The 26,057-nt window shown below is 41.2% G+C and overlaps 1 protein-coding gene across 1 annotated transcript; it reads left to right on the top strand.

Moving 5' to 3' along the window:
* The first annotated feature begins 5,460 nt into the window (after positions 1-5,460).
* Positions 5,461-16,424, top strand: SLC35G1 (solute carrier family 35 member G1). Its single transcript, XM_077878338.1, has 3 exons — positions 5,461-5,638; positions 11,142-11,322; positions 13,349-16,424. The coding sequence occupies exons 1-3, from the start codon at positions 5,461-5,463 to the stop codon at positions 14,091-14,093; spliced, it is 1,104 nt and encodes a 367-aa protein (XP_077734464.1). The 3' UTR covers positions 14,094-16,424.
* The last annotated feature ends 9,633 nt before the right edge of the window (positions 16,425-26,057 follow it).

The raw sequence follows: 26,057 nt of genomic DNA, 5'->3' as shown, positions 1-26,057 counted from the left end.
GCCTGCTTCTCCCTCCTCCTGTGTCTCTGCCTCTCTCTCTCTATGTCTATCATAAATCATAAATAAATAAATTTAAAAAATATAAAAAAATAAGCTCCGTCTCCAGAAATTAAAGTTTACAGTTCCAAGTGTTCACACTTTTTTAGCTGTTAGGGATACTTGGATGGAAAAGTTTCAGAAGCCCAGAACACACTATACCTTGTTACCTCTTTTCCTTCTACTATGTAACTTTTTAATGTATTATTATCTGTCTACAATTATAAAGGAGAACTGAAGAAAGGAGAGCATGGCTAGTGCTGGGGAAAATATCTTGCACTCTTGGGTTTGTATGCAGACTCAGGTTTACTTCAACTTTGGATCTATGTTGCTGGCTTATTGGATGTCAGTTGCATACCCTCAGAAAGTAAGATTTTCCCCTGGCATTTCTTTTTTAACTTTTTTTTATTGTGGTAAAATACAAACAACATAAAATTTACCAGTTTAATCATTTTTAAGTGCACCAGTTCAGGGGCACTTAGTACAGCAATGTGAACTAAGGGGCACTCAGTTCACATCGTTGTACAACCATCAGTCACCATTACCCACCCGCACAATGTCCATCATCACAGATTGACACTCTGTACCTGTTAAACACTAACACCCCTTTTCCTCCTCCTCTTGGCTCCCGACAACCACCATTCATTTGTCTTCTATCTCTATGCATTTGACTATTCTAGGTCCCTCATATAATTGGAATCAGACGGGATGTGTCCTTTTAGGTTTGGCTTATTTCACTTTGTGTAATGTTTTTCAAGGTTCATCCATGTTGGAGTATGTGTCAAAATTCCCTTCCTTTTAAGGCTGAATAATATTCCATTATATGTATATACCACATTTTGTTTATCCATTCATCTGTTAGTAGACATTTGGGATCTTTCCACCTTTTGGCTACTGTAAATAATGCTGCTATAAACATTGTTGTACATATTATCTGTTAGATTCCCTGCTTTCAGTTCTTCTGAGTATATAACTAGAAATGGAATTACTAGATCATAAGGTAAATTCTAGGTTGAAATTTTTCTTAGGAACTGACTCTGGCTTTTTTCCCTGTTATATTTCCAGAATCAGTTTTTAGCATCTATTCAAACAGCTTATTTTTGGCTCTCCAATGTACTATCCTACATTTATACTAAACTACCTCTCTTTTGCTTGTTCCCTCTTTCATTTATCATGGTATTCAGAATTATGATCTTACGTTCCACAGTACTGATATTCCCCAAAACACAAACATTGGACCTCATTCCTTGGAGCAAACTGCCTTTTCCAAATCATGAAAATACATCAGTTAAAAGAGTAAGAGATGAACTTTTTTTTGGAGTTGAGGAATGGGGAGCAGTCTTTCAAATCAGTACCAAGATACCAGTCTGATATGAATCAGGTAGACATACCAGAAGAGAGCTTCTGATTTACAAATGTCTCACTCAGGAATATCCCTGACATATAAATGGTCGCAGAAATCGGAAGTCCAACTCCTCCCCTGCAGTAGCCAGAGGTCTCCACCTGCCACCACTGCGATGATGAGCTCTTGCACTCTCATTTTTTCACGGGACAGCTACTGCAGTGGGCTGTGAGCTGGTTTCCCCCAAATCAGAATTTCCCTGTGGGGAAGCCCATCTCTCCCCAGCTTGAAGTCATTGTCACCAGAGTCTCGAAATAATAATGCTCAAAGCAAAACTTAGTTACTCCATGCCTCTGCTGGGTGGAGAGGCAACTTGGGAGCCATGTCTTGTGAACTGAGTCTGGTCCACACTTTTCTTATCAGTTGCTTTTTATGTTTCTATGGCTCTTGCTTATTTAGCAAACAAGAAAAACTACAGTGACTGCTATCTTTCACATATCGATGTCAGCAGCAAAGGGGAAGGAATTTAAAGGGAATAAAAGTGCAAGGCCCAAATTTTGCAGAATTTTTTTCCTTTGAGTCTGCAGTTTTTAGTCATGCTGCTTCAAAGAATGAAGAGATAGACCAGGCGGAGTGGTGGGCAGCAAAGCCAGGGTTATTGAGCAATAGCAAAGTGATAGTACAAAGCTCCCCAAGACGGGCGGGACCCTGAGACGGTTGCCATTGAGGTTTCTAAATCTAGGGGTTTTTATGGCTTTGCTGGAGGGATGTTTTAATTTGATTAACCCTCCCTGCGTCTGTCATCCAATCAGGCTTTTGTCATCTATCACATGGAAAAGGATGGAGGTCTCCTTCCAGGGTGCTGTAAAACCCTTTTGAGGGTGGTTTCCTCTTGGAGGGGGCAGCCTTGTCCTTGCCTACCTTTCTTCCAATTATCCTTCATCCAAAGCATCCCATCATCTGTCGTCACCCTAGTCAATACTGATATGGTACCCATTTTCTTCTCCCTTTTTGTGGATGGCATTGAACGTGAAGTAGTCAAGGTACTTCTTGATCAAACCATCTGATTCTTCCTTACACTTCCTAACCACTATCTTTACTATTTGAAAAGGAAAACTAACAGGGTTCCTGGACCCAATTCCACTTGGGGGTGGGGTGGGTGGGTGGTAGGAGGTTTCCCCACATCAACAATTTTCCAGATACCAACTGAGTGTCCTACGATTCAACTCAATTCTGATACTGTTTACCTCGAGATAGCATCAGACCCCACAGATTAGGGATCAGTCCTCCAAGCCTGCCCCTAACCCCTTCAGATGCCAATTGCAAGTCCAGGTTATTGCTTGTGCTTCTGACCCACCAGCTATAGGTTGGGGGTTCCCAAGACCCTTGCCTCAGGTTTAATGAATTTACTAGAGCAACTCATAGAACTAAGAAACATTTTACTCACTAGATCATCAGTTTACTATATAAAGATACAACTTAGGAATAGCCAGATGGAAGAGATCCACAGGGCAATGGATGGGGAAAGAATGCAAGGCTTCCTTCCATGTGCTCTCTAGGAGAGCCACTCTCCCAGTACCTTCACGTGGTCACCAATAGGAAGTTCTCCGAACTCCATCCTTTGGAGGTTTTTATGGAGGATTCATTATATAGGTATGACTGATTAAATTACTAACTAGCCATTAACGATGGAACTCAATCCCTGCGCCTTCCCTCTCCCCACAGGTGTTGAGTGCAACTGCAAGTGCCAACCCTCTAACCACTGGTTGGTTCCCCTGGCAATGAATCTCTATCCTTTGGTATTTTCCAAAAGTCACTTCATTAACATAACCCCAGTTGTGGTAGAGAGAGGTGTGTTATGAATAACAAGATGCTGGGATGCCTGGGTGGCTCAGCGGTTGAGCTTCTGCCTTTGGCTCAGGGTGTCATCCTGGAGTCCTGGGATCAAATCTCATATTAGGCTCCTGGCATGGAACCTGCTTCTCCCTCTGCCTGTGTCTCTGCCCCTCTCTGTGTCTCTCATGAATAAATAAATAGAATCTTTAAACACACACACACACACACACACACATACACACACACAAAGATCCTTATTACACCTTTATGGCTCTGAAGCTATTTTAGGAACTAAGGACAAGAGACCAACTATTATGACAAAAATTGCTCCCATTGCTCTTGTCACTCAGGAAATTCCAAGGGTTTTGAGAGCTGTGAGCCCAGAACCATGGATGAATAGCAAATAAATATGTGAATGACCAAATATATATTTCCTGTAAATCACAATATTGCAGGAACTCTCCAAACACTCTGCACATCTAAATCTTTTTTTTTTAATTTTATTTATTTATTCATGAAAGACACACACAGAGAGAGAGAGAGGCAGAGACACAGGCAGAGGGAGAAGCAGGCTCCATGCAGGGGAGCCCGATGTGGGACTTGATCCCAGGTCTCCAGGATCACGAAGGCAGGCGCCAAACTGCTGAGCCACCCAGGCATCCCCAGCACATCTAAATCTTACAAATAAATGTAGTTGTGAAACTGCACTTGATGTCTAGATGTTTGGAGAAGCTTTTTGGTTCTTGTTTCATAATCATGGTCTATGACCCTCACCACACTTCTCTACAATTTACCCACTAAAATATCACCACCACCACCACCACCACCACCACCACCACCAACAACAACAACAAAATCAGTTTCATATATTTTTATAAGCAGCTTTAAATTCTTTTTAATACAAGGCAAAAGTATATGTTAACCAAGTCAGAATTGAGGTGGCTATCTGTTCCAGTTTGCCTACAATAATCCCAGTTTATGCCTAGTGCCCTGCATTATTTTTGAAAGAGCTCCTTTTACCCTTAAAAAGGGGGGGTTCCAGTTTAGAGGATAAATTATATGTTCACCTTATTAAAAATACACCTTGATTTTCCAATAAAGTGCTTTTCAGGTGACACTGTGCTTTTGCCCACATCATTGGACTCGATCTACACAACTCTGCAAAACAGGAAGGGAAATATTTTATCTCTGTTCATTAAATGAAGTAACCAAGACTTCAAGTAGTAGGTGGTGACCGTCTGAGGTCACATACTTAAGGACAGAATCAGAGGCAGAACCCAGGATTCCTGACTTCAAGTCCAGTATTTTTTGGCTGTCGACCATTCCACAAATATCTGAGTAAAGACAAACTTCACTCTCCTGGTTGGTAAATCCGCTTGCACTTGGACTTAGAACATTTTAGGCAGGTTCATCCCTTCCAAGACACTGTCCTTTCACATTTAAAGCAAGCAGAGATGAAAGAAGACTTACATAAAGAGCCCATTAGTGAATCCTAGGGATCCTGGGGCCAAATGACCTATGTTTTTTACTTTACTGGGTGCAATTACATCAGGTTATTGCAATCTTACATCTAACCAAATTAGGATGTCTCAGTTAACAACAACAACAAAAAAAAAAAAACAAGAAAAAAATCAATAATGAATGCCTACTAAGAACACATAAATGGGTCTTGCCCCAGTCTTACAGATGTATTTTCCCTATGGTTATGTGCTAACCTTTTTTTTTTTTTTTAACCTAAAGCCAGTAAAATTCTACCTTCCTTGGATAACTGGCAAGGAGACAAAGGCAGGCAGTGTTTGCAAGGGGTCCAGGGCATCCGAGAGGTGCTGAGGCCGCCGCCACACCATTCACTACACGCACACGGTCCTGCCCTCCGGTGCCTGCCCCCGGAGGAGGCCACAGGGCTCCCAGGCGTCCCTCCCTCTCCCTGCAACGGCAGGAAGGGCTCTGCTGCGCCTGGGGAAGGAGGACTGCGAGCTGCCGGCCGGCGGAGCTAGACCAGAGCCGAGGGGAGGACGCCCGCGGCCCGCGGGGGGCGCCGGCGCAGACCCGGGGGTCCGGGCGGCCGCGCGGGAGGCGCCCGGCGCCCGAGGTACGAGGACGGCGGGGGAGCGGCGCGGTCCCGGCGGGGAGGAGGCCGCGCGCATGCGCCCCGCCCCGCCCCGCGCCGGCCGGAAGAGCCGGGCCGCCGAGCCGCTGCTCGCCACGCCGGGCGCCACGGCGCAGGGGAGAGCGCCCGCCGCGCGATGCGGCCCCTGGACGGCGCCGGGGCCGCCGAGGTGCCCGAGCCCGGGCTGCGGCCGGCGGACGACGCGCCGCGGGGAGCGGCGGAGGAGCCCGCGGCGGCCGAGGCAGCGGGGACGCCCGGCCCCGGCCGCCGCTGGCTGTGCGGCTCCTCGCCGTGCGGCTGGTGCGCGCCGCCGGGTGAGTGGGTGCAGACCCGGGCGCGGGTCTCGGGTCTCGCCGGGCTGGGGGGGGGGGGGGGGATTCCCCGCAGCCGCGGGCGGGGGGCGCAGGGAGGACCGCGCCGCGTCCCTCCCCGGCTCCCCGGGGAGACGCTCGAGCCCTCCCCTTGGGGTCTGCGGAGCCGAACCCCTCACGGCTCCGCGCGCGGACACCGGAGAAAGTTTCTGGTTGTGTTTGGAGCCCCTGGGGACTCCGGAACTGGCGTGGAAGTAAGGCGTTGCGGGGGCACCGCGGGGCCAGGTTGCAGCGTGCGCGCCCTGCCGGAGGTCGGAGGCCGGAGGACGGAGGCGCGGGGTCCCGAGGTCCCGAGAGGCCACCGAGCCGGCCGCGGCTGGGAGGGAGCGGCGCCGAGCGGCGGTGCGGGCGGCGGGCCGGTTCCTGCCACGGGAAGTCGGAAAGCACAGAGCGGGGGCGCCTGGGGGCTCGGTCGGTTGAGCGTGGGGCTCTCGATCTCCGCCCGGTTCTCCATCTCAGGGTCCTGAGTTCAAGCCATGGAGCCTACTTGATTAAAAAAAAAAGCATAGAGTCTAGAAAATGCTTGCCTTTAAAGTCTGAGACTCTTGGGAAGGCAGAGTTGAGTGGGACACCACCTGGGTCTTGAACTTTCGGTGTTAGGACTTTTTTGTTTTTGTGATTTTTACAGTATCTTTATTCATAACACCTCACACTGAGCTAAGCCAAAAGTCCATTCATAATATAACGAATATTTTGTGATTTTTTTCTATTTTTTTAAAAAATATTTTATTTATGTATTTATTCACGAGAAACAGAGAGAGAGAGAGAGAGAGAGGCAGAGACACAGGCAGAGGGAGAAGCAGGCTCCATGCAGGGAGCCCGATGTGGGACTCGATCCCGGGTCTCCAGGGTCATGCCCTGGGCTGAAGACGGCGCTAAACCGCTGAGCCACCCCGGCTGCCCTCTATTTTTAAAAATTTGAATCATTATATTATAGACCTGAAACAAACATGGGAGGACTAGGATTAGCATTAGTTGCTAATTAGGATTAGTTGGCTAAACAAGGCAGAGGCACAATATTACATACATTGTTAGGAGGTTCAGACCTGTCTCAAAAGCCAGGTCCCTGCGTAGAAATGCCCTGATCCTGTTCAGCCTCTTCCTTCCACAAATGAGGAAGGTGAGGGCTTGGGGGTGGGGGGAGGGCGAAGGGGGTTGCTTTGTTTTCCCCTAGATCTGGCAAGTAAGTATGAGTGAGACACAGCACAGGTGGGTACTACAACAAAGTTCATGCTCTCAGCATGCCAGAGACCCAGGCCAAGGCCCTTTCTGCTGACCACAGTGCTCCTTTAAGCATATTCCTCCTTAAACTGCACCATCCACCTGGAGCATCTTCCTGAAAGAAGAGGAAATAGATCTCCTGTTGCAAGACAAAGTTACACCGTCTGCATCATCTCATTCTCTGAGTACCTCCTCTAAGTGTGACCCCAGATTTCTACACCTCCAACACAACCCCATTTGCTCCTTCTCCCTATTGATTATGAACTTCCCGTAATATAGGGAGACGAACCCCAGAGGATGATTCTTGCTCCATTTTTGTCCTAAATACTAACAAATGACCAGACTTCTGGTTATTTATGCATGACTGGTACCTCCAGAGCAGCAGGGGTCACTCCAAGCTGTGTTGACCAGATGTGCAGCCCATGAAGAGGTGAATTTCTCACCTTATCAGTTTTTATGGCTGTCATTTGGTGAAATGCTGAGTCAGTCCATACAGACTCTTAAATGTTTCCGCTGTTTATGAGCCAAAGAGGAATACTGTGCACTCAGGCAGCACATGGCAATGTGATAACCCTGTCTTAAGCAACTGCACTTAAGAATCTTGCGGGGTATTTTAACTTAAAAGAAAGCATTTAACTTCAAGGAATAACAGTAAGACTTAGTAATAGTGATTGTGAGATTATGAGATAATATTCTGAAAACAGAATTGCTTTAACACTTTAAATCACTGTACTGTTTGTTGTCATTGAACTTTGTGATGGTATCATTTTAACGGCTTAATCATGGTTATCTCAGGAAAGCTCATTTTCAGATTCAGGTTGAGACCCTTATCTGTTTTTCTGCCTTCTTGCTCCATTTTTGTCCTAAATACTAACAAATGACCAGACTTCTGGTTATTTATGCATGACTGGTACCTCCAGAGCAGGGGTCACTCCAAGCTGTGTTGACCAGATGTGCAGCCCATGAAGAGGTGAATTTCTCACCTTATCAGTTTTTATGGCTGTCATTTGGTGAAATGCTGAGTCAGTCCATACAGACTCTTAAATGTTTCCGCTGTTTATGAGCCAAAGAGGAATACTGTGCACTCAGGCAGCACATGGCAATGTGATAACCCTGTCTTAAGCAACTGCACTTAAGAATCTTGCGGGGTATTTTAACTTAAAAGAAAGCATTTAACTTCAAGGAATAACAGTAAGACTTAGTAATAGTGATTGTGAGATTATGAGATAATATTCTGAAAACAGAATTGCTTTAACACTTTAAATCACTGTACTGTTTGTTGTCATTGAACTTTGTGATGGTATCATTTTAACGGCTTAATCATGGTTATCTCAGGAAAGCTCATTTTCAGATTCAGATTGAGACCCTTATCTGTTTTTCTGCCTTCTTGGATAAACTTCCCAGACATCATACGGCTATCTTAAGACATCTATTTATTTTTTTAAGGTACAGTGTGGATCTTAGACTGAGGCAAGAAGTTCTAGATTTGTGCCTCTTCTGCTCCTGAAAAGAGTTCTCTAGTGTAGCACTGGTTCTCAAGCTGGTAGAGCTTTTTACAGTTGCAGAGATTCTGTACCAGTGGGCTCAGGAACTGAAGTTTAAAAAGTTACTCAGTTGATTCTCATTCCCAGCCAGGGCTGTGAATCACCAGCTTAAAGCAGAGGATAGAGAAATGGAGCAATTTTTCAATTTTCTTCTAACTCAGGAAATTACACTGTGGCCACTTACTTAATTTGAATTTAGAGTTGCCAAATTATTAGCTATGCTTGTAGTGGAATATGATCATAGAAGCACATTACATAAGCAGATACCTCTTTGAATTATGCTACTTTCTTGTTCATCTCCATTGGCAGAAAGGAAATTATTCAGTAAGAGACGGGTCTGCCTGAGTAGAACCAGGCCTCACCCTCATAACAAATAATCAAGCTCAGCCATGCCTTGTAACAACAGCCATGTCCCGGTCAGCGATCATGGGCCTTAACGTGTTTATAGGCAAGAAAATATGTGAATGTGGCAGTGTTTTAAGAGACAAAAGAAAATTAGAACCAGGGGTATAAAGTTAAGTTTTTAAAAGGTTAAATATCATGTGAAGTTACAATATTCCTGGAGAAAAATTTAAAAGTTTAGGTTGGAGAAGATCCTTGAAATATAGACCAGGGAGATGTTTTCTGTCCTGGATCTTCCTGTTCTGTCTGAGGTTGCAGGTTCTATGTATGAGTTGGATTTCTTTTAAGAAACTTTTAACTTATTTTATTTGGACCTGAACTCTGAAATTTCAGAAGCTGAACTCCGAGGCTGACCACAGCCAAGGCATGTATTTTGTGGCACTTAACTTGGAAGTCTTCTAAAGTTTCCTTCTCGTGGGCTGAGTATGTGCAGTTTGTTTCTGTGGTACCTGAGCACCTAGGTATTGAACAGAATGTGGAGGATTCTGGCACTTAAAAACATATAACCCTTGACATGACAACTGGTAGCTTTAAATGATTTTCTTTGACTAAAGAAAATCTGTTCTTTGAAAAAGAGGTAGAGGCCTCTGAGCACATGTACCTGCAACAGGAAGAGGTAGAGGCCTCTGAGCATACCCGCATCTTTTACTACAGAGGTCATGCTGTAGCTTATGCCCCTGGGAAGATAGTGCATCATCATACTTTGGTCCCAATTCACAAGTGTTTGTCACTTGTGGGCAAAGGTATCCAGCTAATTACCTGGTGTCTGCATTTATCAGAGAAGGGCGTTTTTCATAAACATGATTATGCAATATTGTTTCTATAGCTGAGTAACATGTTATAAATCCCCAGCCTGGAATGACAGTCCTAGTTTTACTACAAATGGCAGTGCCCAAACAATACACCCTTCCGTTTTGCTGTGCTCCTAACTGATAAGGACCAATAAATAGTGTTTCCTTCTTATTCTCCCCTTGTTTTTAATTTCAAAAAAGAAAAGAAAAAAAAAACTAATATATTCCTTGGTGTGTCACCTCTCACCTCTCTTTTAGGGAGTTCTCTGCTTACTCTGTCCCTTTTTTGCTCCCCTTTGAATGACAAGGTTGGGAGGGTATGAGATTGAAAATAGGTTCTTGTCTTAGGTAACTAAGATAGAGGAAGTGGCTAAACAAATGTTTAATGCTCATACAGTAAGTCATTAATGGATTGACTGTATGATGCCCTAGAGAAAGAAGTTTCCTGGTTCAGATCTAGCCAAGAAGTTAGTGCTTAATGGCAGTTCTAACTTTTAAAACTATATTTTAAAGCACTTTGAGGTCAGAGAGGTGGTAGATATCCTAGCCCCTGCCCTCAAAGAGTTTGTGTTCTAAACGGAAACAAAATCATAAACCATGAAAAATAAAATATTTGATTAACAGTTCAAAATCACAAAACAGAGCCTTCCCAGATTATGCTGTCGCCAGTGGTGTTAGACTTGGCGTCTTTCCATGAAGTTCTCTCATATTCTTTCATTCAGCAAGTATTTAATCAAGGTCTTCTGTGTGCCAGGCATCAACAAGACAGTGAGGTCCCAGCCTGGAAGAGTCCACAAGCTTGTGGGGGAAGTAAGATAATCAACAAGTAGCCATATGACACCGCTATAAACTGTTGTCCAGAAAGAATGTGTTCTTCATAAGGCCCGATTCACCAGTGAGATGATATAAATTATAACTCGGAAGCATTTTTCTCTAGCCATCTTGACAAGCGTTTCTTTATTTTTTTTATTTTATTTTATTTATTTTTTTATTTATGATAGTCACACAGAGAGAGAGAGAGGCAAAGACATAGGCAGAGGGAGAAGCAGGCTCCACGCACCTCGGGAGCCCGACGTGGGATTCGATCCCGGGTCTCCAGGATCGCGCCCTGGGCCAAAGGCAGGCGCTAAACCGCTGTGCCACCTAGGGATCCCTTGACAAGCGTTTCTTAAAGATTTCTCTCATTGTTTTGGCAAGCATTTTTACTTCTTTTTGACTTACAAGTGAGGGATGATTCTTGAGCCAAAGGAAAATCCATTTTATGGGGTAAAACTGCATTTCAAAGTTACAGGTTTAAATTGTTGCTTTCATCAATGATTCTTCATTCTTGGTGGGGAAATGGCTTGGGTCCAGAGAATGGATATGCTTAGGAGACAGTATTTGTAGCCTGTTAGCTATTAACACTGTTCCATTTTTCTCAATTCCTAAGTGAAAATAATAAAACATACACTTGGAAGCAAGGACTAACCAGAACTTAATCTTTTTCAGAAGCCAAGAAGAAAGCACCCTGTCCTGGACTTGGCTTGTTTTATACATTATTGTCTGCCTTCCTTTTCTCAGTGGGCTCTTTATTTGTTAAAAAAGTGCAAGACGTCCATGCTGTAGAAATTAGTGCATTCCGATGTGTGTTCCAAATGCTAGTCGTTATCCCTTGCTTAATATACAGAAAGTAAGTATTTCTTACCTGCAAAGTAGAAGGTATTAACAAATGTTTGTGAATCTTTTGACCTGCTTATTTATTCTATAGTGTCTGCTTTATCCCTCCCATAGATTTACCAGGTTCCTACATCCTTTGGCTCTGATTAATAAAAAGTCTCAAGGACCCACCCACAGAATATGCTCTCATAAGCACATACCACATGCCCAGCAAAGGAGGGGAAAGAGATTGTTGTCCTGCACTCTCCATTTTGAGAACAAAGCTTTCCTTGTACAATTCCCTCCATCTTTTACCACCCTTCCTTCTTTCCCTTGGCATACTAGTATTTAGAAGAAAAAAGTAAATGAGGAGAAGTGGTGGTGTCTCCTCATACCAGGGTTTCTTTCAGTAGAATGGGCTGCTCTGTTATCAGGGCATACAGAAGGTTACTGTAATAATATCTAGGTCTACCCCTAGGGTGATGTGGGAAAGGAAGAAGGTAATTTTGAGCAAGGCCTTTTAAAATAGTTTCATATTTAGTGTCCTCATCTGTGAACTGAGGGAATTATATACACCTTTGTTGCAAGGGCCAAATAAAATTTATTATAGATCAGAGCTCTTTGTATAGAATGTAACAGTATATGAAAACTATGTTCCCCATCCTTACTGTTCTCTCCCCACACAGCACCTCTTCCCCTTCCATATAGAATCCCTTCCCTTCCCTTCCCTTTCCCAGGTTAAAATTATGCCTCTCTCACCCCATTATAACCTCTGCCCACTCCTTGTACTTAGAACCCTTGGAGGAGAGACCAGTTGGGTCCCTTGTGGATGTCTGGCTCTTTCACTCTTTGGGCAAAAAAATGCTTAAACCCTAAACTAAATGCTTCAGTCACATGCCACCAGTCTCCTTGTATCTATAACACAGTACAGATTCATTTCAAAGAGTTTCATTCCGTATCCTGAGGATTTGATGGAAAAGGTCAAAGAAAACTTACTAAGATTTATATTGTCAGAAATTTCTGTGTAAGTGTGGACAAGTCACAGTATTTTAGGAAATGATGGTAAGACTTCAGAAATTTCTAAGGTTGCAACAGACCACTGATGCTAACACAATTTTCTTCCCTATAATAAAAGAATTGGCAGTGAAAGGCAAAGAATTTTTTTAAATCTTAAGCACCAATCTGTTCTGACCCATTTTATGTTTCATTATAATGGAAGATGATATGGTATTCCAAGCATTTTCAAAGTATGAGTCAAAGGTGACCCATACTTACATTTCTAACTCCAGATATCCAGGGGTCCTCATGTCAGGCCTACAGGCTACCCTACAGATAGATGTTCAGTGCTGGCATAGGTCAGCAGGCTGCACCTAGTCTGACACGTACCCAGCACTTTGCTTGGTAAATATTTAAGTTTAAAAAAAAAATTTAGTAGCTTAACTCTTCCTGCAGAGAACAATGAAAAGTTGTCTCACATTCAATGGCAAAAATAACTTTTAGCATTGCTTCCACTTTTATAGAAAAACGCCTAAGTTTGGCAACACATACCAGCCATGACCAAATTTTCTTATGTAGGACAGCTCAGTCTTGAAATTATATTGATTATAAAAATTCCATGTTGTCAGTGTAGAAAATCAGGGGAAAATAAAGAAGAAAAATTACATATGAGTCCATTTTTAAGGTTTGCCCACAATTAACATTTCAGTACCTTTTTTGTCTTTTATGCAAGCGTATAAACATAGGGAAAAAATTCTATTTGCTGAATTATTGTACTATTTATGGAGTTCTCTTTTGCTATTTTTGCTTATACTGTGAACACTTCCATGTTTTTAGCTATACTTAGAAACCAGTATTTAAAAAAAAATAAAAAAATAAAAAAGAAACCAGTATTTAAAGGTGTGGTTTATAGGTTTAAAGGTGTGGGCACTATTATAATTAATTTACTATTCCCTTATTTTTTGACAGTTAGGACTTCAAAAATAATGCTTAAGTAAGAACTGCAATATCAAAAAACAAATGGCAAGTTGGTTTAATGTGCGTTCCTCCGTTTGAATTTGCAGAACTGGGTTTATAGGCCCCAAAGGTCAGCGCATTTTCCTCTTTCTCCGAGGAGTTCTGGGCTCCACGGCCATGATCCTATTGTACTACGCTTTCCAGGCCACATCCCTCGCCGACGCCACGGTTATCACCTTTAGCACGCCCGTGTTCACGTCTATCTTTGCTTGGATATTTCTCAAGGAGAAATACAGCCCTTGGGATGCCCTCTTCACCGTCTTCACCATCACCGGCGTGATCCTTATCGTGCGGCCCCCGTTCCTGTTCGGCGCCGGCGCCAGCGCGGCGAGCGGGGACGGGGACTACTCCGTCCACCTGAAGGGCACGGTCGCCGCGGTCGCGCACGCCGTCTTCGCCGCCCTGACTCTGGTCATCCTCCGCAGGATGGGCAAGTCCGTGGACTACTTCCTGAGCATCTGGTATTACGTCATCCTCGGGCTGCTGGAGTGCGTCGTGGTCCTCTTCATCCTAGGGGAGTGGAGTTTGCCCTACTGCGGCTTGGACAGGCTGTTTCTCATCCTCATCGGCCTGTTTGGTTTGGGGGGTCAAGTGTTTCTCGCGAAAGCCATCCAGATAGAAAAGGCAGGGCCGGTGGCAATAATGAAGACTATGGATGTGGTCTTTGCTTTCATCTTGCAGATTATCTTCTTTAACGATGTGCCCACGTGGTGGACGGTGGGCGGGGCGCTGTGTGTCATCGCCAGCAGCTCGGGCGCCGCGATTCGGAAGTGGTGCCACGGCGCGCAGTGAGGCTCGGCGGGGCCGGGCGTGCGCAGCGTGAGCTCGCGTCCCGCACACCCCACGCGTGTGCACGCCAGAAGCAGCATTTCCCTCACTGATCATACTTAATAAGTTTCATAATTAAAGTGCCATTTCTGAATATGGGATGTCTTTAATGAGCTAAGAATTAGCCACTCCGTGTGGTCTAGCGATTTTCCCTCTTTTTTTTTTCCTCAATGATGTGTTGGTTTGGGTTTGGGTTTTTTATTGTTCTTGGGGTGGCGTCGGTAAGAGGACAGATCATTTGTTGCAAAAAGCCCTGCAAAATGTTTTATGACTGGTGTATGTAATTTCTTTGAAGCATATTTTTGGTACTGATGGTACTGATAGAGGTGGGAGAAAATTTTAGAACCTCTTTTAACCAGTGTAGAGGCTAAGAAACTTATGGATAATAATGCTGCTATAATTGGTATTATTTTGTTGGAAATTCATTTGAAACCTAATTCCACTTAGGAGGCCAAAGCTGAAACTTGGAAAAGGTGCCTACTTAATGGTGTTAATAATACAAATCAGCCTTATTTTCAAGGCTTTTATAATGATTATTATTCTTTTAACCCATATGAGTGCCTTTTCATTTTGATGCCAGAATTTTTTATATGTAAAGCTAAAAAACATTTTTGATCACCCCGTTTGACTGGTTTTCTGTTTCAGTGGCATTCATGATGGTAGTAGCTCTGTCATTCTGTAATTTTAAGTTGTCCTCTGTTTTTTTGAAACTGCACTACATTTTTCTTCACTTTCTAAGATTTCAGGTCTTTAAACCACAAGAGAAATCTTGGCATAACCAGTGTGCACATTTCCATGCTGAAGTATTTTCCCCTCACTAGAAATGTGATTTTCTATAACTTCTCTTTGAATTTATAGTATGATGCCAAATAAAATTTTCTCAGGATTTTATTAGGTTGAACCATATGAAATTGCTGAAATTTTACCATTTTAACTAACAAAAACCATAGTTTCTTATGGTTCACCCTAATAGATACCTCCTTTACCTTCTTTACACCAAATATTTAGAACACTGTGGCATATATTTTTTTAAAACAACTTTTTAAAAAATACGGTGATCCTCTTAAACTTATTTTTATAGTCTTTTTCCCTTATGGAATTATATATAATAGTGTTTCATGTTATTTGTTAAATGTAAAGACCTGTGAATCCATGGTTGATTGACTTTTGTAGTTGCTTGATTAGGAAAAAAAAAAAATCGCTGTTAAGTTCTAGTATATCAGTATGTTATTAAATGTCAATGCTGCACCATGACACTAACTTCATGAATTCAAACAACATTTTATATCTGGAACTTCATCAGGCCAATACTCTGCAGTTAAAGAGAGAATATAATATTTAAGAAAGCTTGGGAGGTTGATCGGGAAGTAGAGAGTACACACAAATGATTCTTTTTCACAATAAACCCTTTATTGGTGAAGCTATGATGGTTTCCAACTCTTACTGTCCAACCTAGCAACTGTTATTATCTTAAGCCTGTATATTGGAAAGATTATAGGCTTTCTCTCCCTTTCATCATAATTCTTCAAAGAAAGAACGAACTTGGCTTCTGAGGTTTATGCCTTGGTGAGAAAGGATCTTTTCTAGTAGTTTCAAGAGGAAATTTTTAGCTTGCTGATTTTCCCAAATGTTTCCCACCTGACAAATCCTAAATGAAATCTACTTAAGGGAGTCACACTATCATTATAATTTTAGCCTAACCCACAATTTTTGGATTTAGAGTTGCAGAAGCATCATTTTACAAGGATATTAGATAGTTACAAGACCAGAGCATTTTAGAGCTCAAAGGTTAGAAATCCTCTTGTAGGAACCGCACTGCATGGATAGGGATGCTGGGGAGGGGATCTGCCCAAGATGGGTTTCCATGGCCTTCTCCTCTCCCTTACTTCCACGATAAAGTATGGAAAGTAAATGACTGCTTAAGCTACCTAAGGTAAATTAACTCAGGGAACCCTCTCCTGGTTCTTTACCTTGCACAATAAAAGAACCTATGGACATTGAGAGTTAAATCCCTTTGGGCCTGTACACTAGAGACATGTTTTATTTCAACAGTGTGGTTTAAGTACTTGAATGTCACAATATATGACCAAGGTTGGAGAAAATGTTTCTTCTCTCAACTTTTACAGGGTGTCATTCTTAAACACTTTTATATAATGTCCAAGGTATATACAAGGATGTGTATTGTAACAATTATAAGTGTATATTTTACAAAGATTGTAGTTTATATCTTGAAAATATTTTTGTAAATTGTTTTTATTATATAAATACTAATAAAGTTAATATCGAAGAAGGCTACATGTTGGTTTTTATGATTATAGTAAATGTGCTCACTGACTTATTTCCTTTTTCATCCATGTGCTTCAAAATTCATTTTATAAAGGATATTGATCTCTGAATGACTATTCAGCTGTGATGTAATCTCAAATTTCAATCTGTTTTTTTGTTTCCTTGGTACTGTTATATCCAATCTAATATCTCTAAAATAAAGACCCTAACCTTCCTTTCCAGTAAGGCCTTCATCATTGTGGACTCCCAGAGCTTGGAGTAGCTTTGAACCCATACTTTTATTTCCATAGCTAATCTGTCACTAAGTCCTGGAGTGTCTGTCTTCTTATTGTCTCATGGATTCATTCTTTCCTTGCCATTTCCACTGCTACCATCTTAGTCCAAGACTGACCACCTCATGGCTGAATTATAACAATTATAACAATATTCTAATGGGTTACCTACTGCTTGACTCTCTTCCACTCAGATCCTTGTCTCACTGCCAGATGGACCTTCCTAAAGCCCTGCTCTCATTGTTAACTTTGGTTCTCATAAAACCAGAATGATGCCATATCACGTACCACATCTCATCCAAATTATTTTTCTGGCCCTACTCCAGATTTTCCAACCTGATTTCCCATGTCCCAACACAAATCCATACTCTCATCAATCTTTCCACGGACTCCCACATTTGCCAAGGGATTCCTTCCTATGTCTCCCCTGCTACCTTTGCCTTCTCTTTGTCCTCTAAACCTCCTAGCCTCCAGGGCAGCCCCGGTGGCGTGGCGGTTTAGCGCCGCCTGCAGGCTGGGGTGTGATCCTGGACATCCGGGATAGAGTCCCGCGTGGGGCTCCCCGCGTGGGGCTCCCCGCGTGGGGCTCCCTGCATGGAGCCTGCCTCTCTCTTTCTCTGTGTGTCTCTATGAATAAATAAATAAAAATATTTAAATAAATAAATAAATAAATAAATAAATAAACAAACCTCCTAGCCTCCAAAGGCTCAGCTTGAGATTTTGTTTCTTCTGCTGCTTCCAGCTTCTGCCACCCACACTTGCCCACTCTGACAGAGTGGATACCGCACTGGAATAGGAAGGAGTCTAAAGATAAGAGTGTGGTTGTGTCACTTTCCAGATGACTTAGTCACAATGTATCTCAGCCTGTCCTCATTTGTTAAATAGAATATTACTTGCCCAACCCATGTTCCAAAGGAGTGCCACAGAAGGACTTGCAGACCACAAAGGAAGATAACACTACCGTATCAAACTGCAGTTAGAGGTTAACATTCTCCTCTTAGAAATTATGTCCAGTTCTGGGTCCTTCGTCCTGAGCAGTTTCGCGAGGACTGCAGGAATCGTCTAAAGGATTTCAAACCTCATTTGACTTCTTCCTGCCAGAACACAATTCCACTGTTAAGTTCCTGGCTGATCTGCCCACATGGGTACCAAGGGTCACCAGTCTTATGCATAGGTGTTGCCACTTTTCCAAAAGTTCTGGCTTTGGCTCTAATCCTGTGTATTATACTTGAATCTGGCTGGGGAATGATCCTGATTTTTTGTGTTTCCCATGCACTACTCTCTGTACTCAGTATGGCTTTTTTAGCCCTTATCTGTTCACTCAGTAAGCACAATTAGTCTCTTAAGGGTAATCTGGTGGTAAGAGCCAGATGTCTTTATGTAACATATTGGCCTCTGATGTAGGTGTATGGAGCTGTGGTCAGTACTGGGCATTAGGATTTGATTCTTAGGGTGTAAGTTGGGCACATGAAGCCTGGGCACTACCCCAAGCACACCATCATATGGTCTCTTTGGTCTAAGAATTCACTTAGAATTCTTCAGGCTGCCCTAACAGGGACTCTCTGATCCACAAAGACCTATCCAAGTTTTAGCCTATTTGAACACAAGGTTTGGAGAAGCTGGATTTGGAAAACCAATTCACAGACAGCCTGTGAAAACTGGTGCTGCCTGTCTTCTAGAAATTGGGGTGAGGCTTTATAGAAAGAAGGAGGGTAAGGAGAAGACATATCTAATGTCAAGGCAGGGCAGAAAATGTTGCATCATAGAAGTCCAGTCCACAAGAAATATTCCACTGGGTTGCATCAGGTACCATGCTAGCTATCATCTTTTAAGCCAGATTTTTAACAATATAAAAGAATGATATTCTCACTATATTTTTAAATAGTTATTTTTCATAACTATTATTTATGTTAACATTATGTAACATTTTAATAAATTTTTTTTTGTTTTGCTTTCAAATCTAGATATATATAACCCACTTAACAGAAGCTCTTTGGAGTTCTCAATAATACTTAAGAAAGTAAAGGAATACAAAACCAAAAAGTTCCCAAGCTGCAGATTTAATGTATAGAATTCTCAAATTTGAAAACTTAAAAGCAATGATTGAGCCCACTATCAAATCTATCAACTTTTTCATTTCAAACCTGACAGTTTGAAAGGCAGGTAAATAACAATTTCTAAATTAGAAACATTTTTAATGTGATGTTCCATTTTAGAATTATGAGTTACACAACCCTAAGTCTACATAAGAGATCCAAATTATCTACCCGACAGAGAGCAAAGGAACAACAAGAAATCCAATTGGCCTATGCTCATAGGGTCATATCAAGTTGTCTTTGTTGCTTCCTATGTATGTGTCTTAGCTCCTTTGTACAAGCATTTTAGAAAAGTCAGAAGACTTTGATACTTGGCAGGTAAGTATGTATATTGGTACAACTTCTATGAAGGGCAATTTGGCAGTATCTATCAATTTACAAATGAACATACTTTTTCACCCAGAAATTCCATAATTCCATTTCAAGAATTTATCATACATATATATATATATATAGTATCATATATATATACTTATTGTAAAATAAAATGTACAAGTTTATTCATTGCAGCATTACTTGTAATACAAAAAAATAGAGCTAGTCTGATGGTAATGGTAATGAGTTAAATGACTAAACAAGTAATGGTACTGAAAGGGAGGAAGAAATTTTCCTCTGTCCAAGGTTCTTCTAGCTGGACTAATAACTAAATTTACATAAGATAGATTAATGGAAGAAAAAAAACCTCACAAAGTTTTATTACATGTGCACAGAGTCCAATAATGAAATTGAGACCTAAAGAAATGACCAAGGCAGGCAGTTTTAATACTTTTTAGACAAAGAGACAATGAATCTATGAGGAATTGACAGGACAAAAATAACTTTGGGAGCTTCAGTAATTAAAAAATTCTAAACAGTATTTGGGCTTAATAAATCAGTAAAAAGTAACAAGAGTCATTTATACAGCCTTCTTGGCTCTAAATTTCCATCTCTGGTGATAAAGATATCTCTACTTCTTCATACAGGGAGAGCACCTTTCACTTGGGAGATTTCTTTACTGCTTTCAGGGGGACAGAAAAGGGCCTGAATGTTCTTGCACAGGCTGTGTCTTAAGTAACTTTTATTTAAAATATTTGATATGCCGAAGTGACATATTTGGGGTGGACTGCCCTTGGTCCTTACGATACATACATAAAATGAAATACACAATAAAAATAAATTAAGGAAGAGCAAGGAAGCTTTCTTCGTATGAGTGTGGAGTAATCTTCAAGATTATTAAGTAAAAAAGCCAGATCCAGATAGTAATACAGCATAGTATGTATTCATTTATGTAAAAAGAGGGTAAACAGGATATTCCAAGAGGATATACAAGGAACCAGTAACATTGGTTGCCTTTAGGGAAAAGAATTTAGTGGCTGAACGAGTGGAAAGGAGACTTTTAATTAAATTCCCTTTTATACCTTTGAAATTCTGAACCATGTATATATGTGACCTAGTCAAAAAACAAAATAAAATATAAACTGGTGAAACAACAACAAAAAATGACTTGTAGAAAGGAAGGGAGAAAAGAAAGGAAGGGGTAAAATAGAGATAATAGAGATATCCATATACATATGCATAGAGAAATGTTTACTGTTTTAATCTGAGCCATCACTGTGGTTCACCATTACTGACTTCCTTTTGCCTCATTCAGCCCACGAATTAAATTCCCACATGCTCCATGACTGAAGAAAATATAAAAGGAAAACCTGAATTTCAGCTTAATAAAATATATCTTCCAAGATCCCAGAAAGCATTGCCCAGCCCTGAGCCAAATATCTATCTTTCCATAGCACCAGAACCATTTTTACAGGGAAAGGAAACTAACATTTACTAAATATGTCCCATCCAGGCCAGGAGCTTCTTGATTTCTGTCTCATTCAGTCCTTGCCAACTCTGGGAGATGGGCTGAATAGAAAACTGAAGTTCAAAGAAATTGAATAGGGTCAACCTACCTAGTAAAGTCTAGTGCTCTCACTTGTAAATGGTGAAGTTGGCCACTACCCTAGGTCTGCCTGACCACAAAGATTTGATCTTTCCAATTCCCCATGTCACCTCCCTAGCTGGCATAGAATGCACACTAGGGAGTCACTGTAGCATTTGTCACTGTGGTGAAAAGATTGTTTCTTGACTTTGGGATTTGAAGGTATGTATGCCCTCTTCGTCTCTCCTTTCCCATGCATGTAGCAAGAGCTGAATGTGAAAGAATAGAAGGTGACAACACTGCTTATATTTTAGTTTTATTTCTTTCAATCTATCAATATTTATTGAGTAGTAGCCATATACAATCACAATCAAAGCAGGGAAACATCAAATATTGTCAAGTATTGCTTTCAAAATGTTCAAAACTGGATGCAAACATGACATACACACACTATAATAATCCATACATATGTGCTGCAATGAGAACCTCGAAATAAGATAGTCTCCTAAGGTGACAAATCAAGGAAAAACAAAGAACAAAGGTCACCTAAAGATACAGAATTGAATTTTGGGTCAGCCACATTTAGCCATAATTTACCTAGATGTACTAAAAACATTTCTAAAGATATAATGTACCAATTGGAATAAGGGTTGGCCAGGCTTGGAAACAGGAAAGAAGGGTGGTTACATCAGGTATGTTCCCATTGTAGAGATGGGCTGCACCAAGATGGTGAGTTCCTAGTTTTTCTCCTTAAAGTGCTCCCAGTAGCTAAGAAGGGTCTAGAGGCATAATCACAGAGGTATCACCACAATCACAACGCAATAACAATAATCACTACCCTTTATTGTATCCTTCATGTATCAACTACTCTCCTAACTGCTTTTTGTACTCTGGATCATTAAGTCCTTGCAACTCTATAAGGAAGGCTTTTTATTGTCTTCATTTCATCCTGGAGGAAATAGAGGCTTGAAGAAGTTACATGACATGTCCAAGTTATGTGACTTGTCTACTTGCTAATAAGAGTTGGAACTTGGGTCTTAAAACCCTGGTCTGTTAAACTCCAAGTTTACATTCTGGACTCTGCTCCTCTACCGCTCACCCTAAGCCTGAAGCCATGCTTAAAAAAAAAAAAAAAAAAAAAAAAATCCCAAGTTTTATGTGCCCCCTGGCACACTGCAGAGTAGCTCAAGGGACTCTTCAACTCTATTTTAAGAAACATGGCCAATGATTATGCAGTTAAGTCCTCATGCTACTGAAAACTAGAACTATAAAATCACAACCCTTATTCTTTCTATATCCATGTTATCAGTATCTATGCAATTATAATTTGGCTTCTCATATACTTTAAATGCAGAGGATAATGGATTAAGCAAAAGATTAAGCCCTTGGTTCCCTAAACTGTTGTATTTCTCATTGTATACTAGTAAAATTGGCATTGTTCCACTTATTGGTCTCCATATACTTAGTCATTGTGACTCTTCCCAGAGGGATATATTGCTATTCCCAGCATCCCTCATCCCTTTTCTTCTAAGCTATTACTCCTATATTACACAGGGTAATTATGCTAGCTCATATAACAACCCCCAAATCTCAGGTATGTGCCAATAGAGTTTTATTTCTTAATTATATCACAATCTGATTAAGTTACAAGTTATAAGCTCTCTGTAGTTTCTCCTTTAAGTAGTGACTCAGGCTTCCAGGCTCCTGCCATCCTAAAGTCCTAACTTCTTAAACATGTAACCTCTAAGCTTGCTGCAGATTTCATTACCACATGAACTTGCATATGCGGAACATCACTTACACCTAAATCTTACTGACCTTAACCTAACTGAAAAGGAAGGTAGGAAATAAGGTTTTCATCTGGTTCCAGGAAGAGGAAAAGAAAATAGAACTTGGTGAACATATAACAGTATCTGTACTGCAACCCCATCCCTTTGGAGAACCACCCAAACCTAATTCCATATAGTTCTAGTGGAACTGGCAATACAGAATCTCATCAACAATAATGGCCTAAGGAGTGGGTGGGCCTATGACCTGAATGCAACAAAGTCAAGTTTCTCTCTCCTGATCATTTGAACATTAAGCAGAGTCACCAGAGCAGAAGAAGGGACATAGTTGAGTTGTCTGACAGCAGTGTTCAGTGAGGTGGGCCTTGGGTGCTGGCTGCCAAGAGGTGTCCAATTCTTTAGTCAAGTCTGTGAGCTCACCACTATCATTCCAATTAATCCCCTATTCACAACTAAAGTAGAATCAGTTTCTGTTACTTGTACCCCAAATAGATAATATTTGCTATCTATATGCTGACCAACCAAATTCTCACTCCCTCATGACTCAGCCCTGAACTATGATAATTTCACTGAGGTGGTGCCTCCCCTTGGGGATCTGATGCAGTGTCTGACCAATCTTTTTCAGGTGACACCACTTAATCTCATTACAAGTCATCTTTGAATTTCTATGAACATGAAATTTCTTAGAAATGTCCTTGAATTTCTATGAACATGAAATTTCTATGAAAAAAAAGCAATTAAAAATATAAAGCAGATGTCTAAGGCCAAATAAGTGATAAAGACAACATGATATCCTCAACAAGGGTATCATGTGGGCAATAGAATCATATCCAGGAGTGATCTCTAAAGAAAAATCTCAGACAATACTTTGTCAACCTTTTCTATTTCACAGACAAAAGTCAAGATTTTATAATAATAGCACAGTCCAGTAGAAGCATAATGCAGGTCAAAGCTCTTAAAATTTCCTCTCAATTTTTCCTTGGAATAACCTTATGAGATCGATGTTCTTTTCCCTCTTTTATAGATAAGAAAGATAAGACTCAGCATGTTTAAGAGACCTCTGTAAAGTCACACAGCCAGCAAAGGACAGAGGTAGAGCAGGCCACACATGGGTCTATTTGACTTGAAGCAGTTTCTAATTGATCTCATGCTTCCCATTTATAATACAAAAAGTTTAATTGGTCTGGACTTTATCCTACAGGTTGAGAAGCAGGGCAGAGCCTAAACATAGTCCAGGGGAACAATACTCATACCACCAGTAAGATGTGTACCAAACCAGCTGCTCCCTGTGAAGGCAGGAGACACCTGCTATGGAACTGAGAAGAGCAGGGATAAGGGGCTAATTGATTTCCCCAGCCAAAAACACCCATGAGAAGCAATGGTGAGGAGATCAGCAAGGTGAAAACAAGAGAAATGTTTACACTAACCGGAAAGAGATAAATGAGTTTGAACATTAACAAAGGGCAGAGTTGATGATACAAGACAGTCATAACCCTGGCAGATAAACATGCAATTTCCATAAAGTGAGTGGAAGTGAGTGCCATAGGTCCCACCTGGTAGCTTACCCTTGGGAGGAGGAGAAACCAGAGCCCTGGAGCCAGGTCAGGGGTTACCCAGATTGGCTGGGAAGCAAGTCAGAGGGAGACCCAAGGTCTCCAAAGATGGGAAAGGAGATGGGAGTGTGCAATCATCCAAGGTGTGTTGGGAGAATACATGTGGTGGTGAGATCCATGTGGGCTATCAGGGCAGACACACCTGCTTATTACTCATGCTCAGCAAGGACTGACCCCAAAAGCTAGAGCTCATCTAAACAGAACTCAGTGAAATGAGAACATCATGCTGAATTTGCCACATGCTTACATTATGCTTCTTCTATATTTAGAGTTTAAATACTTTTTATTTATGAAAGGATGGCAATAGTGTATAACCATTGTTTGGATGGCTTTGTCTTTTTTTTTTTTTAATATCTTTACTTAGCAAATATAGAAGTTATCAACCTTATTTGGTCCTTCAGTTTTATTATTTAAGAAAAATTCTTAGTGGTAGGTAAACTTTTAAAAATCACGGGTTAAGATTCTATCCTCTCTCATACATACTAGATTTTTGCTTCTCCTAATTTTAACTACTCCCTCTACCAGAGGTCCATGACTTTAGCCCATAAATATGCTCACATTTCTTCCAATTAAATCAAATTAAATGGAATCTTCCCTAAACTTTCTTTCCCTCCCCTCTAAATACATCCGATATCTATTTCTTCTTTAACTACCATTCTTTCCTCAATCTCGCAGCTGTTCCCCCTAATTTTTCACACTGGCACTTGAATATTCAACAATGATCAATAGCTTCTCCACCAGAATAAAGATTAATTAAAATCTGTTATTCAGTTCTAAAGTTTTTTCTTCTGGTTGAATTATTGTGAAAATGGTACTGCCTTCTTCCTATTAAATCACTTTGGGAGGGCCCAGGATTTTGGTTCTATTACATGTTAGATGTTTATGTATAAGAGAAAAGCCATGTTCCAAACTGGTTTTCAAGTAAGTATTTTTTTTTTTATCTTTTTATTTTGACTTAATTTCAGAATTACAGAAACATTGTAAGAATTATATAAATTCCCATTACCTTTTACCCAGATTCCCCAAGAGTGAATGAACATTTAAGAGTAAGTTATACACATGATGCCATATAGGTCTTGTGTTATTCAAGATTCTCCAGAGAAACAAACTAATAGAAGACATATATTCAAATCTTGAGAAAGAATTATTTTATGTGATTGTAGGGGCTGGCAAGTCTGAAATTTGTAGAGCAGGCTGGTAGCCCGGAAATTTAGGTGAGAGTTGATATTGATATTGTCTTGAAACTGAATTCTTCAGGCAAGCAGGCTGGAAATTTAGATAGGCTTTCTATGTTGCAGTCTTGAGAATTCCTTCTCCTTTGGGAAGCCTAAATCTTTCCTCTTGCGGACTTCAAATGCTTGGGTAAGGCCCATCCACATTACAGATGATAATCTGATTTACTCAAAGTCTATTGATTTAAATGTTGATCACATTGGGGTGCCTGGGTGGCTCAGTCAGTTAAGCATACCACTCTTTTTTTTTTTTTTTTTTAAGCATACCACTCTTAATTTCAGCTCAGGTTATGATCTTAGGGTCCTGAGATTGAGCCCCATGTCAGGCTCTGTGCTCAGCAGGGCATCTGCTTGAATCCTCTCTCTCCCTCTCCCCTTCCTCTTTCTCTCTAAAATAAATAAATAAATCTTTATTTTTTTTTTAATTTTTTAAGCTTTTATTTATTTATTCATGACAGCATAGAGAAAGAGAGAGTGAGAGAGAGAGAGAGGCAGAGACACAGGCAGAGAGAGAAGCAGGCTCCATGCAGGGATCCTGATGTGGGACTCGATCCGGGTTTCCAGGATCACACCCCGGGGCCAAAGGTGGTGCCAAACCACTGGGCCACCCGGGATGCCCAATAAATAAATCTTTAAAAAAAATTAAATGTTAGTCACATCCGAAAATATCTTCACACCAATATCCAGATGGATGTTTGACCAAACAACTGAGCAGCATAGCCTAGCCAAGTTGACACATTAA

This window comes from Canis aureus, chromosome 29 (genome assembly GCF_053574225.1).
Source record: "Canis aureus isolate CA01 chromosome 29, VMU_Caureus_v.1.0, whole genome shotgun sequence".
Classification (NCBI taxonomy): Eukaryota; Metazoa; Chordata; class Mammalia; order Carnivora; family Canidae; genus Canis; species Canis aureus.
The sequence above is the reverse complement of the archived record's forward strand: the minus strand, read 5'-3'. Positions and strand labels throughout refer to the sequence as shown.